Raw genomic sequence first — 15230 nt, 5'->3', positions numbered from 1 at the left:
GCTTACATTCTAGTTCGGTTACAATTCAAGTAGTTTAATGGATCATTGAAAATTGTGCTGTGACACCATTCATTCTGATTCTTGACCAGACACACACGTATGCACTGACATGTCTAAAGAAATTACATTCTCGCTTTATGTGTGAGTGACATAAGACACTATGATTGACATTTAAGCTCTTCTACACTACTATAAAAATGAGTCATACAATTGAATTAACGTCCGTGAACCAAAATCAATCCAACAATTGAATTGGGACAATAACAAGTTCTAATTACTATCACTTGAAGTAGAATATGGCAAAGCTTCAACAAAATTTGTTAGTTACTTTCCATAAACTTTGTGTGAGGTCTATTGTAACCTGGGATATCAGTAAATTTTATTTCGTATTAAATATTTTTTTACGATTATACATTTCTTATCAACAAATACTCAAACGGTTATATTTTTTGTATAAAAATATGAGCATATATTAGATTATGTTAATAATATACTGTAGAAAATAATTATTCTATCACATAGGTTATATGAACAAGGAAGGAAGCATAGGTACATTTTTTCTTCCAGGCTAACGTAGCTGCTTCTCAGAAACGAGCACGAACTCGCATCACGGATGAACAACTTAAGATACTGCGAGCACATTTCGATATTAATAATTCCCCTGGTGAAGAACAGATACTAGACATGGCAGCACAAAGCGGATTACCGCCGAAAGTGATTAAGCACTGGTTCCGGAACACGTTATTTAAAGAACGACAACGTAACAAAGATAGTCCTTATAACTTCAACAATCCTCCTAGCACCACTTTGAATCTCGAAGAATATGAAAAGACTGGGGAGGCAAAAGTTACTCCGTTAAATTCTAGCGTGTCTGGAAGTAGTTCCTCCGACGACAAAAGTCCGAATAAACAGGCAACTCCTCCGCCATCGACAACAATCAATACATCTCAGGCTAGCGAGATAAAGCAGGAGATTCAGGAACAACCGCCGTGCCACATTCAGCAGCAGTCGCAGCATCAAGAAGAGCAGCAGCATCATTCGCCAGGGAGTTCGGGTGGACAGCAGTCTAGGCCACATTCTCCGGCCCTCAGCATGAGTTCAGTTTTTTCCGGCATTCATCATGACGTCTCATCACATGCTCCATCAACGACCAATACGCCAACCACACCTATGTTACCACCAAAATTAGCACCGCAGAATTTTGCTAGCCCCAATCCTGGACCAGGTGGCGTTGTACCGGGCGCCATTGCGGCAATGGCTTTGACCCCTCAAAGATCTCTGAGCCCTGGACGTGGACCGACTGATTACTCTTTTGGGGGGAGTACCAACGGAAATAGTTCCTCTAGCAGCAGCTCTGGAAAACGGGCAAACCGGACTAGATTCACCGATTATCAAATCAAAGTTCTTCAAGAGTTCTTTGAAAACAACGCATACCCGAAGGACGACGATTTAGAATACTTGAGTAAGCTTCTCGGATTAAGTCCGCGTGTGATTGTGGTGTGGTTTCAAAACGCTAGGCAGAAAGCTCGTAAGGTATACGAGAATCAACCCGCTGCCGAACCAGTGACAACTGGCAACCGTGAAGGCGACGATGGCTCAGGTCGCTTTCAACGAACGCCAGGCTTAAACTACCAATGCAAAAAGTGTCTATTGGTATTTCAAAGATATTACGAACTCATTCGTCATCAGAAGACGCACTGTTTTAAGGAGGAGGATGCTAAAAGGAGCGCTCAAGCACAAGCTGCTGCGGCTCAGGTTGCCGCGGTTTTAAGTTCCGAAGATAGTAACAGCAGTTCTACAACGACCACAGCGAATCCTATACCTAGTAATCCAACTACTGCGCCTGCTCTCGCAGAACAGCTTCAGCAACCGTTAAGCACCACTACGTCTCCCCACCATCAACAACAAACGGTGACTCAGTCTCTTCAGCAGTCCCAACAACAAACACAGCAGCAGCAGCAGCAACAACAACAGCAACCACAACAGACACAGTCCCAATCCGAGTCGAAGGAAGGTAGCTTTCAGTGCGACAAATGCAATCTGATGTTCGGACGATTTGAACAATGGAGAGAACATCAGCTGGTACATATCATGAACCCGTCCTTATTCCCACCGGCGTATCCACCAGACTCACCTTTTGGAATCCTACAACAGCAAGCACTGAACGCTACCTCCAGCGTAGCTACGGACACTCCTCATCCACTTCTCGCGATGATGCAAGATAGGAAGAGGAAATACGAAGATTTCGAGGAGGGGACTGGAGGCGAGTCCCGATCAAATTCCGAACATAGTGAACAGCCTAAAGACAAACGTTTGAGAACGACCATACTTCCAGAACAGTTGGATTATTTATATCAAAAATATCAAGTCGAATCCAATCCATCGAGGAAGATGCTGGAGACTATCGCGCGCGAGGTCGGTTTGAAAAAACGGGTTGTTCAAGTATGGTTCCAAAATACTCGTGCTCGTGAACGGAAGGGTCAATTTCGAGCGCACAGCCAAGTGATCAATAAACGTTGTCCGTTTTGCCCGGCGCTGTTCAAAGTAAAATCCGCTTTAGAATCACATCTCAGTAGTAAACACGCTGACCAGGTTGCCCGAGGCGAGGTTAATATCGATAATATCCCCGACGAAGAACTCTCAATGGAATCTGTACCCTCGAATCCAAGCACACCGAACATGATGCCACCGTTGTTCCCACCTTTCAACACCGATATGGAAGCATCCTTGAAGAAGTACTATGAAGAGTCAATGAAACGATACATCAGCGAGTTGCAGGCACACGCCAGTAACGGCAAACAAGAAGCAACAAATCATCAGGCGGGTAGCAACAGCGGCGAAACTCCTTTGGATTTGAGCAAACCGGTCGATCTCAGTCGTCCGATGAAATTGAGTCTCGGATTGAGCAATTTGTTAGAAGAACAGCAACATGGCGCACATTTCCGCGGTGGTAGCGATTGCGGTCCACTGACCGATCTTTCCGAACGAAGTATTTGCGACGATGACAGTATGAGCGAAACCACAGAATTTCTAGATGACGAGAGTGGACCAGCGAGTCCAGCTTCGAGTACACAGAGCTCGAGACAAGGATCTGCTTCTGCAGGAACTGGAAGTACTGCGGGTCCACCGGCGACTGGTACCGGTAGCGGAACTGGCCAACAAAGTGGCAAGAGATATCGCACTCAGATGTCAGCCACTCAAGTGAAGGTGATGAAGTCACTGTTCTCGGATTACAAAACACCGACGATGGCCGAGTGCGAGATGCTCGGTCGCGAGATCGGTCTGCCAAAGCGTGTGGTTCAGGTGAGCATTCCCAAATTTAACACGACTTTGACCCCCGACCGTGCCGTTCAATACACGATCTCCTCGTCGTTGACCAACTCGCAAACTAACCGAAACGAATTGTAGGTCTGGTTCCAGAATGCCCGTGCAAAGGAGAAAAAGGCTAGATTGGCGGCAGGTTTGCCAGCCGAGGGCTCAGCTGTCCAACCACATCGTGGACCAACTGGGCCCGACGAATGTAGACTCTGCTCAGTCCGATACTCGGCCAAGTCGCCGCTTCAGGAACATGTTTTCTCGCGACGACACATCGAGTCGGTGCGTGTTGCCGTCGAAGAAGGCAGTCTCGTGCCACCAACACCCGGCGCACCGATCGTTCCTGGCGGCAACAGTGGCACAGCAGGAATCGGCAATTCGCCGGTGGTCGGAGCCACTAATCAGCAAGCTGCCCAGCAGCAGCAGCAGCAGCAATCGGACGAAAACATGATGTACGGATCCTTGTTCCTCCATCCTACGGCGATGTTCCAGCCACAGCAACAACAACACCCGGGCGCCGCAACGGCTAGCACTGCTACCACCACGGCCGGTGAGTGTCTGGCTGACCTCTTAGACTCCTAAGCGACCGTTCTACCGCATTTCGTTCGAAATTCTTATCTCATTTAACGCGACTCGTGTTCTTCCAATAATCGGTTCGATGGAAAACGTTGTCGAGTTGAGAACGCGACTGATTTCATACTTTCAACGATAAATTAACTTCCGAACATGTTTGATGCGTCGACGTTTATTTTAACTTTCCCTTCGAGCACGGAAATGCATACTTCTATACTCTCTTTGTGTGCTCTATCCAATATCGTTTTGTAGTAATATTGAATTTCGAACATGCGCAAGTCACTGTCGTTGTATGTTGTGCACGTGTCCCTTTATCGCGTGTATACGTACCCGTATTGTTTAATCTGGCCCGTGTGATACTCTAGGGGGCCTGTCGATTATGGAATTTATACGAAAAATTCGAGGAATCGTTTATGTATAGTGCGAATATAATATATCCAGAGCTAGGCAATACTGAAAGTTCCTATCAGATGACTATTTTAGCGTAAGAGAGAATGCGAACGAACGAAAGAAGAAACAGAAAGTATGTGTGAGTGAGAGAAAGTAAGAGAAAGAGTGAGTGAGAGAGAGAATGGCATAAAAGTTGAGAGATGCGTATTTCAAGCATTAACTTTTAAATGATCGATCATCGCCGTCGGACAGATAGAAATGAATAAAGCGTCCCGATTATACGTTGCTGTACAGTTAAAGACTATATTACAAATTATTAGAAACTTTATTATTATATTTTATAATGGATCCCTAGCACTATTCAATTTTGGTTATTATTCGAAGCGTTTGATTCATTATAGTATAGCCAGAAAGAACGGAGAATATGTTGCCTTAATTCCTGCATAGCGTAACTATCGTACCCTTATCTCCCCCGAAACTGCTCGTCCCCTTCTCATTTCGGTTTTGCATGATTATCGTCGTCATTATTTTATATCCACAAAGCCATTCCAACACCTTGTCGTTTCACGTTTAAAATCTCCAGCTCGTTATGTTTAAAGCGTTCACTGTAAATACTTCGCAAAATCTCTCATTGTTATCCGAGGCTCGTATATGGCCTGTTTATCTCGAACAATCCCGATTCTGACCTCCGTGAACCAGACAATCTACCGGAGAGGGGACTCTCTTGCGAAGAACGGATACATATATGTATACACCTGAATTTCTCTCTCGCTGTAATGTCATTTCACTCGCTTCCCTCTCTTTTCTTTTTACCTTGGCATCGTCGCAACGATCCTATTTGCCGCCACGACGATATCGCTCTTAATCGGGGCTATTATTAATTATTATTGTTTTATACGTTTAGTTATTTATGAATACCCTCGGACCCCTCCCTTCGTCTCCCCTTTTATGACAGTCACACTCTCGCTTGCCCCCGCGTCAACGAATCGACTTCTTTAGAAATACGTCGACCTTGAACAGAGCTCGAGACATGCGTTCTTTATTTCTCTCTTTTTCGATGTATTTTATTTCGCGCTAGTTTACATTCGCGGCCAACGAGGGTGTGCCTCCGCTTTCTTGCTTTTTTCTTTATCAACACGTCAGACACTTGTACACAATACGCGTGATTTCACGCTTGTACACACGGATTACGCATCCGAACGAAAGCTTTGTACGCCCTGCATCGCATACGTACATACACAAGATGAACACACGTAAACGTTACATTTACACATTAGAACATTAGAATACATAATGTTATGTATGTCGATCCCTACTATTCTTGTGTATATAGTTTATTATTAAGTATTAATTATTATTATTATTAATTATTATTATTATTATTATTATTATTATTATTTTATATTATTATTAATATTATATTGTTTTTCCGTTCTAGTCTAAAATAAAGCTATACTATCATAAGATTAATCTTTGGTTTTCTTCTTATTTGACATTTTTATCCGATTTCCCGTTCCCTTCCGCTTAATCGTTGTTACGTAATTTCCTAGTTCTCCTTGCTTATTTTTTTTTGGGGTAAGTCGTTGCCGCAAATACCGAATGCATCAAAGTCATCGTTTCTTTCCGCTCACGTGTTATGTACAGATTTTTGTGTAAGTAGAACGCAGATTTTTACCTGTAATTGTATAAATATTCGTAAAAGGAATTTCCGATTTTACAATCAAATACAGATTGTTCGTAATGGAAAAGGTAATACTCAACGTGGGAGATAGTTTCTTAGTAACCTGGTTGATCGATTGCGCGAGTTTTGCGTAAAACATAGCTATTAATATGTTCCGTATCGCATCGACTATCGATTCACGTTATTTATTGAATACGTAGCTTTAATTAATTGAAAAACTATAGTTTTCGATTTAATATCGAAGCAAAATATGGAGAACATGAAATGGAATTGTAAGGAATTGGTATGCTTTTTTTTTTTAATCAAATTTTATAATTTTATGCAATACTTTCTTTTAATTACAAACGATGTGGCGTTTCAAATTCATTTTGCGAGCTTAAAGTACGGAATAAATATAGAGGTAATTTAAAGACGAAAATGTTGTTAACATGGTGGAAAAATAATGAAACAAAATTTTGCGTAACCTTACATTGTTTTGTACGTTAAAATAGAATAAGATTAAATAAAATGTTTAATTTGCAAAAACAATAATAAAGCTATATATTTCATCGATAATTAATATTCAACACTTATAACGATGTACATACATTTATATAAATAACCTGGAAATGTTTAACTATAAAAATAGAATACAAATGGAGAAGTGAAATTGATAACAGCAACAAAATTAATTAATTTATTGCGTCTAGTAGATTGTAATTTGAATCTGTTGAACAAAATAGAAAGTTCTGAGCAATATTTATATTTTTGATAATAAAAAAATAGTAGCGAACTATCAATGTTCCCTTTATATTTGTTTTTCTTTAAACTTGCAAAACGAGTGATTTGACTGTCAAATGTTGGTTAACTCAACGTACACGCCATCGTTGTCAACTGAGCCAACCTAACCTAACCGAGCGTACATCTCCACAGAAAACAAATAATCGGGCGAAAACTAAAAAATTATTCTTCCTTCAAATACAGAACGCAAAATGACGGGGAAATATTCCATAAATATTTGAAACAAGAAATTAATTTTATTTTTCCTTGTTTAACAAAAGACCTTTAGATTCGAGATTAGATAATCGAAATGATCCGTTAAGTAAGTGAATCTGTTTTTACTTCATGAGGTGATAAGAAAACAGATATAATAATTCCGATTGAAAAAACGTCAATGACCTTAAAATGCTAAACGAGGTCATTTCGAGAAAATTGTTTTGATCGATCGTTATACGTAAATATGTTTGTCGATTTGAGCAATGAAAATTTGTCCTTATGTTTCTTCTTAGAAAACGTCACGACGGAAACATTTAGCTACTTAGATTTGAACAATAATGAGATTATAGTCGTTGTTTTAAATATTTTTAAAGAATACGAAAAATAAAACTCATAAATATGTAACAGTATTTTCGTTACCTGATAAGATATTTAAAGTGGTTAAAATTTATAATGTTCACGCTCATAGTTGCAATCATTGCAATAATTTGTGTATTTATATTTTTTTTCTACTGTATATTTTTACGGTGAAATATATAATTAAGCATTAATTATGTATATATACATAGAAGAATAAATATTAATGAGTTTAAAATATGAGCTGTTAATCATGTGATGAATTCATTGTTTTCTATCACTAAAAAAAAACGCAATGGTAGGGTATTTTATTAAAGTTGATTTCATTTAATAAATAATTTTCATGTTTTCGAAAACAGCAGATTTGTAAATTTGATGAAAATATAAGTTAATATGTTTGTTCAACGTGATATTACTTTCAAAATTATAGCAATTAGATAACATAAAGTTTTTTAAGTAATTTTTCAAATACAAAGCTTTTAATACCGAAGGAAATTAAATAACAGTAGTTAAATTTCGCTAAATTGGGTAGGTACAATGTACAGTATATAATTTTATTTCATACACATTTCACTAATTCAATCATTAATATTCAGTTAGTCATCTAATTAATTTATTTAGCATTTGATATTTTTGTATTTGAAAAGTGAGATAATGCATAGAATAATTGTCATGTTTTGTATTTAACATCCTGTACCTTTTGTCTAGTTTTTTTATAATAAGGTGAAGTGGAGTAAATACAGACTGGTTTTTGTAAAGTTGGTACTTAAACGTAAGTATTTTCAGTCTGCTATGTAAATACTTCACGCTGTCGATATCGAACACTTTGCACAATTACTACTGTTTAATTAATATTAGTTAGGACCTTAATTCTCCTTGTACATTTTGATTTTGATAGGAAATTGTTTAAAGTGTCAACTACTATGCAGTTTCCCCGAAAATAGGTGAAGAGCGTAACTTGAAGTTAAATACTTTGAAACTTTATTTCATGTGCAATGGGGCAAGAGCAGAATTATTAACAAATCTGCTATAAAATGCTTTTTACTGCATTATGCAAGAACTCTACACTGTAAACAAGTACTCTTAGCTGAAATATAAAAGGGGATATAGTGAAACAAAACAAGGAAACAAATATACTAAATGGAGAAATTTCGCTCATATTGTAATAAAAATAGCCTGCATACGCACTTGCCCCGTTTGCGAACTTACCCCACTTCACCTTATTCTTGATTTTTGAATCATTAAAAAACTTTAGTGTATAGTGAACGATAAATTGGCTTTCTATAAATTAATAGTACTATATCATGTGCTTCTTTTTCACCGAGCGCAATTTTATGAGCCTCCAAATCATAATGAAATTCAATCTAAGTCAAAACTAAGAACTGAATGAAAGTTATAGTAAAATATAATTTACCTGCACCTTTCATTGCTCATTAAAATGGAAGTTGCGATCGGTATTACCATAAAAATATTCAGACATTCGGTGAATTTACACACGAAGTTTATTAGATACTAAATTGCAACTAAATTATAATGAAATATTTGAAAACGAAGTAAAAAATGTAGACATATATTCAATATATAATAGCTCTGAAAGAAACTTCCTAGTAACAAGAAATAGAAAGTAGTAAAATAAAGAATAGTATTACCTGATATCCAGTATGCATATAAAAACTGAAAATCAATAAAGGCTTAAAACATTGCCAAAAAAATTATGCAAATTTATAAATATTTAATAATTATTAAGAGTGAAAAATCTTTATTTGCTTTATACATCCAACTTTTTTAGTATGTGCTGTATTTTTACTGTAATATAACAGTGCTATTACTAAACAAGTTGCATATTAAAATAATATTATTCTAATATTGCAAAATAAATAACTTTGGTCGAAATTAATGATTTTTGGGGTAAGAGATAACAAAATTGTTTTTGGCTGTGAATAATTGTTAGATGTCCTTTAATTTTCATAATTTAAAACGAACTTTATGAAATTAATAGTTAAATATTTCAAAACAGTAAAAAAGAAAAAACTTCAGAAAAGACGATTTAAATCTGCAATTTTTTTTTATGAGAACAGAGTATTTTTTACTGAAACAGAATCTGACATGAATATAATCTTTTACACGAAACTTTTTAAAAACTGTTTCTCTTAAAGTTGGTTAAAAAACATAAATAAATCTGTTCATAATAATTTTCAATGTGGAAAATAGAATTAAAACAAAAATATCAACGTTCGCCTTCAACTTTGTTGATTTTATTTTTCTCGACAATATTAACAATTTGCATTCAAAGATATTTTTGCTATTAGTAACTAAAACTTTACAGTTGATAACTCTAAATTCTTTTAAAGTAGTATCAATCGCCACTATCTTTTTTACTACGTTCATACATCAAATATTCAACACTATAGATTTAGTCAAAATATTGTCGCATTAAACCGAACGGTGAGTCACCTTTCGAGTGCAAAGGGTTAAAAATATAACCGATATTAAAAATCCCTACATTAACATAAATATGCCTTTTCTGTCAGCTCGAAAAATCAATCATACATGCGCATCAACACGTGTAACAAAAGGAAACCATTTTAGAATAACAATACCGTGACCCGGTGCAACCGCTAATATAATGGCGTCCGCCATCACTACCTGCAACAATTTCAAGAAAGAAGATAACTCCTAGCCACGTGCCTAAGAATCTTCATTTTCATGTGTATCTAAATACAATTTTATTATAAAGGCATTTCTGAATTACGGCGAAGAGGTAGCGCAAGGAACGAACAAAGGGGGGAAAAGATGAAGAGGGACTCGTTGAAATTCATAACGCCTGGAGAACGTTGGTTTCAGGGTTTGTTCCTTCCGGCTCGTGGCGGGCCACGTGTCGGTTTCTACAATGCGCGTATACGTTATTTTGAAAAGCTTATGCTAATGCGAAGAGGCGGCGGGATCCCGCAAGCGCGACACGAAACGCCGCCTCGTTCTCTAGCGGTAGGGAACGATTATACGCGCGATTCGTGAAATTATGCAAAACACACGTCGTGTCGCGCGAATCATGCCGCTTACTCGCGTGCGTGCGCGCCGAGGGTGTGCAAACGACTCTGCACGGTAGGCACGTGGCTTGGTCGACGAGGGAATGCAAATGATAACTCTCCAGAGGGTTGGAAGCCTTCTCTTTGTCGGAGAACGCTCACTCGCACGAAAATTGCGCGCGTATTTAGATTTCAGGTAGTCGAGAGATGCTCGAGCCTACTCCGCTCGCGTTGCAATTAGCTACTGCGAAAATGTTTTGAATGGTAATTGCATAGAAAAGCACTTCATCCATTTCGATGACCTCGAAATATTTTGTCAAAGACCGATTACTTTCTCTTTACCGCCGCTACGTTTTAATTTAGGATACTCGAAAAATATTTTTAATGCAATAATTCATTACGAAACGGAGTATACTTAACACTAAAATTACCAAACCGGTCAAATGACTGCTCCACAAGTTTCTGATTATAAGGTACACATTTTGTTGAAGTATATTCCTTTAAATCCACATTGATTTTCATTAATATAAATGATAAATGTATGTTCTATTTTATGTTTCGTCGTTTGTTTATTTATTTTTCAGTGGCCTTGAAATATGTCGCCAAGGTCAATATTCTGAATGACTTTGCTAACGTATTTAACCGCATTTCGGTCATAATTTCTAAAATGTGAAAAAATTTCAATTAAAATTTACTCATCTTGAAAAAGAAGGAAAAATTGTAGACCTGGTCACTAAATGCGTTAAAAGTAAAATTTAGTATTTGTTATAGATAACAGTTTGAGAATTTAAACATTTAGCCTTTTAACGATTAGGAATTTTGAAATTTGATGATTTGGGCAATTAAGATGTGAAAATTTAGAAATTTAGAAATTTGAGTGATTCAGGAATTTAGGGAGGGGGATTTGAAGATCGTAAAATTGGTTTATTTGAAAATTCGAAAATTTTAGTATCTTAGGACTTGAAAATTTGAAGATATCGAGATCTGAAAATCGCAAAATTTGGAATTTTGGGATTTAGAAAACTTAGAAATGTGGAGATTTGTAAATTTTAGAATTTAATGTTTTGGGAATTACATTAGGAAAAAAATTTCTATATGTACAAAGTTTCTATATATAGCATTTCTTTCATAAAAATTCAGTTTCGTCGTTGAAGAAGTTGGTTCTTAGGATATAATTAATAATATAATCACTTATTATTTATATAAATGACCTGCATTTCACGAGCTCAAAAATTGTTTCATTCTGTATCCATTTTCAATACATTGTTCCGAAATGAAGTTTCGATGCATCATATATATTGGAAAGAATTTTATTAAACGACATGTAACTACAAAACAAACTTTTAATACGTTATCACAAAAACAAACATCTAAATTTCATTCTAGTTCCAGCTGCAGTTTTTAGATAAACAAAAATGCAGTGGGTCGTAAAAGACACGGAAGACCGCCCAAGGGTTATCTGTATTCAGAAAAGTTGTTTGCTCTTCGCTTGATTCATGTCCAAAATTCTTATTATCGACTTTAAACCTAAACTATCTTTGTATCCGAAAGCTCTGCATATTTATTTTTCCGATTAGTATTTTTCTTACGCCATCACTTTTTGATGAAACACAAATTTATGAAATAGTAAATGTGAAGCAACGAATATTTTTCAGTAATTATTTTATCCTATTTGTTTTCCGCAGTCATAACAGAATTATAAAAATATTTATATACGAGAGAATAAAATGACCATATGGGAAATATTCAAACGAACTTTCTCAGGTATTTGATATGATTCTTACGTACATATTTGGATTAATCACCATTATATCGAATTGATTTGCGTTTATCATGAAACATATGCATGTCAGCTGTTGCGTGAATAGTGTTTCAAGTAACTTGTTAGAAATTATTCAGCGCGTGCTTTCCTATCTGGACTTCAGTGTATTACAAAAATTATATTTTACATGTATTTCGCAGAAAATGCTGTTCGATAGTAGTTCGTTAATTTTTGTAAATTCTAAAGTTATACAAATTACATTTAAATATAATTCTGTTTTAATTTGCGAGTAATGTAAAAGTCTTTGCTGAATTTTTTCAGCTTTAACTTGTTCTGTGAAATTTAAAAAGTGTTACTGAGTAATGTATTAATATTTTCGTAACGTAACCTGTGAAATACAAAAATTTGTTTTTTAGAAATGAAATATCTCCGCTTCAGTTATCATGAGTTCTTATTGATAACTTTACACAATCATGTTCGGAATATAGGGAAGTTTCCACTCTACCGTGTTTCATCGAGCACTTAACCAGTTAAGTGTGTTTGACGACTGTACCCGTCATGGAGATGTGGCAGAATTTTGTGTCATGACGACTATATCTGTCATGCGTAAATTTTTGTTACAATTTTGATATTTAAATTGTAATTTTGGCGAAAACTAAATTATATTCGTAAATTGTTATATGTTTAAAATGTTTAGAGGTCAACACGAAATGAAATAAACAAATAAAAAGTGTAAATGATTTGAGATGGATTCTTAAATTCCTGAGAGGTAACTCGTCATCGCTTGATTATCGCGACACACACTGGTGCGCGCTTTGCAAAAAGATCGCCACAGTTGACTGGTTAATTTCCGTCAGAAAATATCATGACATCGAAAATGACAATAATGTCCGAAAGGATCATAAATTGAACGAGCGGACAAGTTCGCTAGGATCGCGGAGGAAAGAACCTTGGGGACGCCATCAGGTAGGAATTAGCATGCCACGAGTCTCTGGTCTTCTGATTTTTTCTTTCGTATCGCTGTCGAGAAGGCTCGTGTTCTTCGTTTATTCGTTGTTAATCCCTTTGGATCCAGCACGAAGACCGCACGACCAACTTGTGGCGGCAACGAAAGTGTACCTCGGAATCGGTTCTTCTCTCTCACTTTCTGCCATCTTTCCTTCCTCTCTTTCCCCCAGTTGACCGCGTTCCGTGTCCTTTTTCATTCTTCTGCCGCGTTCCAGGCCATATGTTACCTGATCCACGGAGGAGCTATTAATTATATCGATCTATATAGGCTGCATAGTTAGCTATGGTAGCGAAAAGTGGTATCAGGCCCTGCAACGCTTTATGGTTCTTCTCCCCTCTTGATCGTTTCTCTTTTCCTGTCCCCTTTCTACAGTTGGGTGAGAAGCTAAAAAAATGCTGAAGCCTCGCGCATTGCACAGAAATACATAAAACCAGACCAGAGGCATAAATCATTAGGGCTTGGCGTGGAGGAACTATTATGTGACTCATGGCTGGGGACAGGGATGAGAGCGAGATCCGAGGAAAGGAGAGGCGAAAAAAATCCTGTTACATGGGGTAGAGTTCACCCCACGGTGACTGCCAACCGCCATCGATTTTATTTGTCTTCTTTTTTATTTTTCGATGGAAGAAAACGATTGGTTTGATTAGTTTCTTACTTCATTAATTGCATCACCTATTTTTTAAAATTTAGTTCAGATTGTGTGTAGAATGTCACTGTTTGGCACTAGCTTTTGTTAAATACTTTTTATGATGTAAATACTAAGCAATTTGTTGGAGGAAAGCGTGAGAATGAGTCAAATTTTCAGTATGCTACTCAAAGGATATAAATATTTATGATATCTACTTGTATTGCATTGACAGATAGATAGTAGTACATTGATAGATTTGGCATGAATCTGTGATATATGCAATTAAATTTAGAGTATTTTATGTACGTATTAAGGAACAGCTTCTTCTTAAAATACTTCTCAGAATCCAAAATTATTTATCTAAAGATCGCTAATTATTTGGCCTTAGAATTTTGGTCCTCGAAATTAAAGATTAATTGAAGTAAAGTGTATTGTTGCATTACTATTCTACTATTTTACTATACCACTGTATTACTGTTCTCCTATTTTGTTATAATACTATATTAGTGTTTTATATTTTATTACTTTCCTATTTTTCTAATATCATTTTACTCTTCTACTTTACTGTTATTTTACAATATTATTACAAGTTTATATTACAATTTGTTAGTTTATTATGTTTATTTTATTTTAACATACTACTATATTACTCTATATAATTCTCTATGTATAACTATACAACTCTATACAACTGTAGTACTTTTTCATTGTTCTAATATTTAATTATTTTATTATTCTGCTGGGGTTTCATTCTGTTACTACGCTAACTTTTTACTACTTTACTTTACTAGTATACTAGTATATGTAGTATGTTATAGAAAAAGAAAGGTATTAGTTTATTTCTTGAAGGTTTGGGATTTGAGATTTGGTGAACTAGTAATAGTATAAGCAATCGAGAGTAAATCTGATTTTTCTTTGAAAAATATGGTAACTTAAAGGGGAAAGATTTATAATTTGTTTATTTTTAGGGGGTTGGGGGATTTGACAGTTTAAGGATAGCTAATTTGGGATTTGAGATTTTGCAAACCTCCAAGTTACAAAATTTAAAATTTTGAAATTTTGAAATTCTTGATAAACTAAACTCGTAATTGAATTTTGAATTCACATTCAATTATAATCTCTGCAATCAACAATGCTTGAATACAAAACGTGTCTAACTCTTTAATCTCCTTTATTTGTCTTCACATTGTAGCAATAAGTAGTCATTTGTGCATAATACAACTGCCTAACAAATTGTAGATTAATATGTTTAACCATTTTGTTACGGTATAATAAATTGACACCTGACGATAATTTACTTTCTATATTGCTTGAAATAATACATTTCCGTTTTTGTAGCGCCATATTACTTAAGGTATTGGGTTGTCCCGAAAGTTCGTGCCGATTTTGAGGGGAATTGAAACGCAGCTCATTTAAATTTGATACACATTTATTAAATTATATGGGTGCCATTCTGTTCTATAACCTTTCTCCATCTTTTATACAACTTGAGAAGTCCTTCCAGAACGTCTCAA

The 15230-nt window shown here is 36.1% G+C and overlaps 1 protein-coding gene across 2 annotated transcripts in view; it reads left to right on the top strand.

Moving 5' to 3' along the window:
• Nucleotides 1–5748, top strand: part of zfh2 (Zn finger homeodomain 2) — a 207837-nt gene extending 202089 nt beyond the window's left edge. For both annotated transcript variants that reach the window (XM_076537570.1, XM_076537569.1), the window contains 2 exons: nt 568–3303; nt 3409–5748. In XM_076537570.1, coding sequence (XP_076393685.1) covers nt 568–3303; nt 3409–3897 — 3225 coding nt within the window. In that variant the 3' untranslated portion in view covers nt 3898–5748. The remainder of the gene's footprint in view (nt 1–567; nt 3304–3408) is intronic.
• The last annotated feature ends 9482 nt before the right edge of the window (nt 5749–15230 follow it).

This window comes from Megachile rotundata, chromosome 11, assembly GCF_050947335.1.
Source record: "Megachile rotundata isolate GNS110a chromosome 11, iyMegRotu1, whole genome shotgun sequence".
Taxonomy (NCBI): domain Eukaryota; kingdom Metazoa; phylum Arthropoda; class Insecta; order Hymenoptera; family Megachilidae; genus Megachile; species Megachile rotundata.
This window is presented reverse-complemented; position numbering and strand designations above follow the sequence as displayed.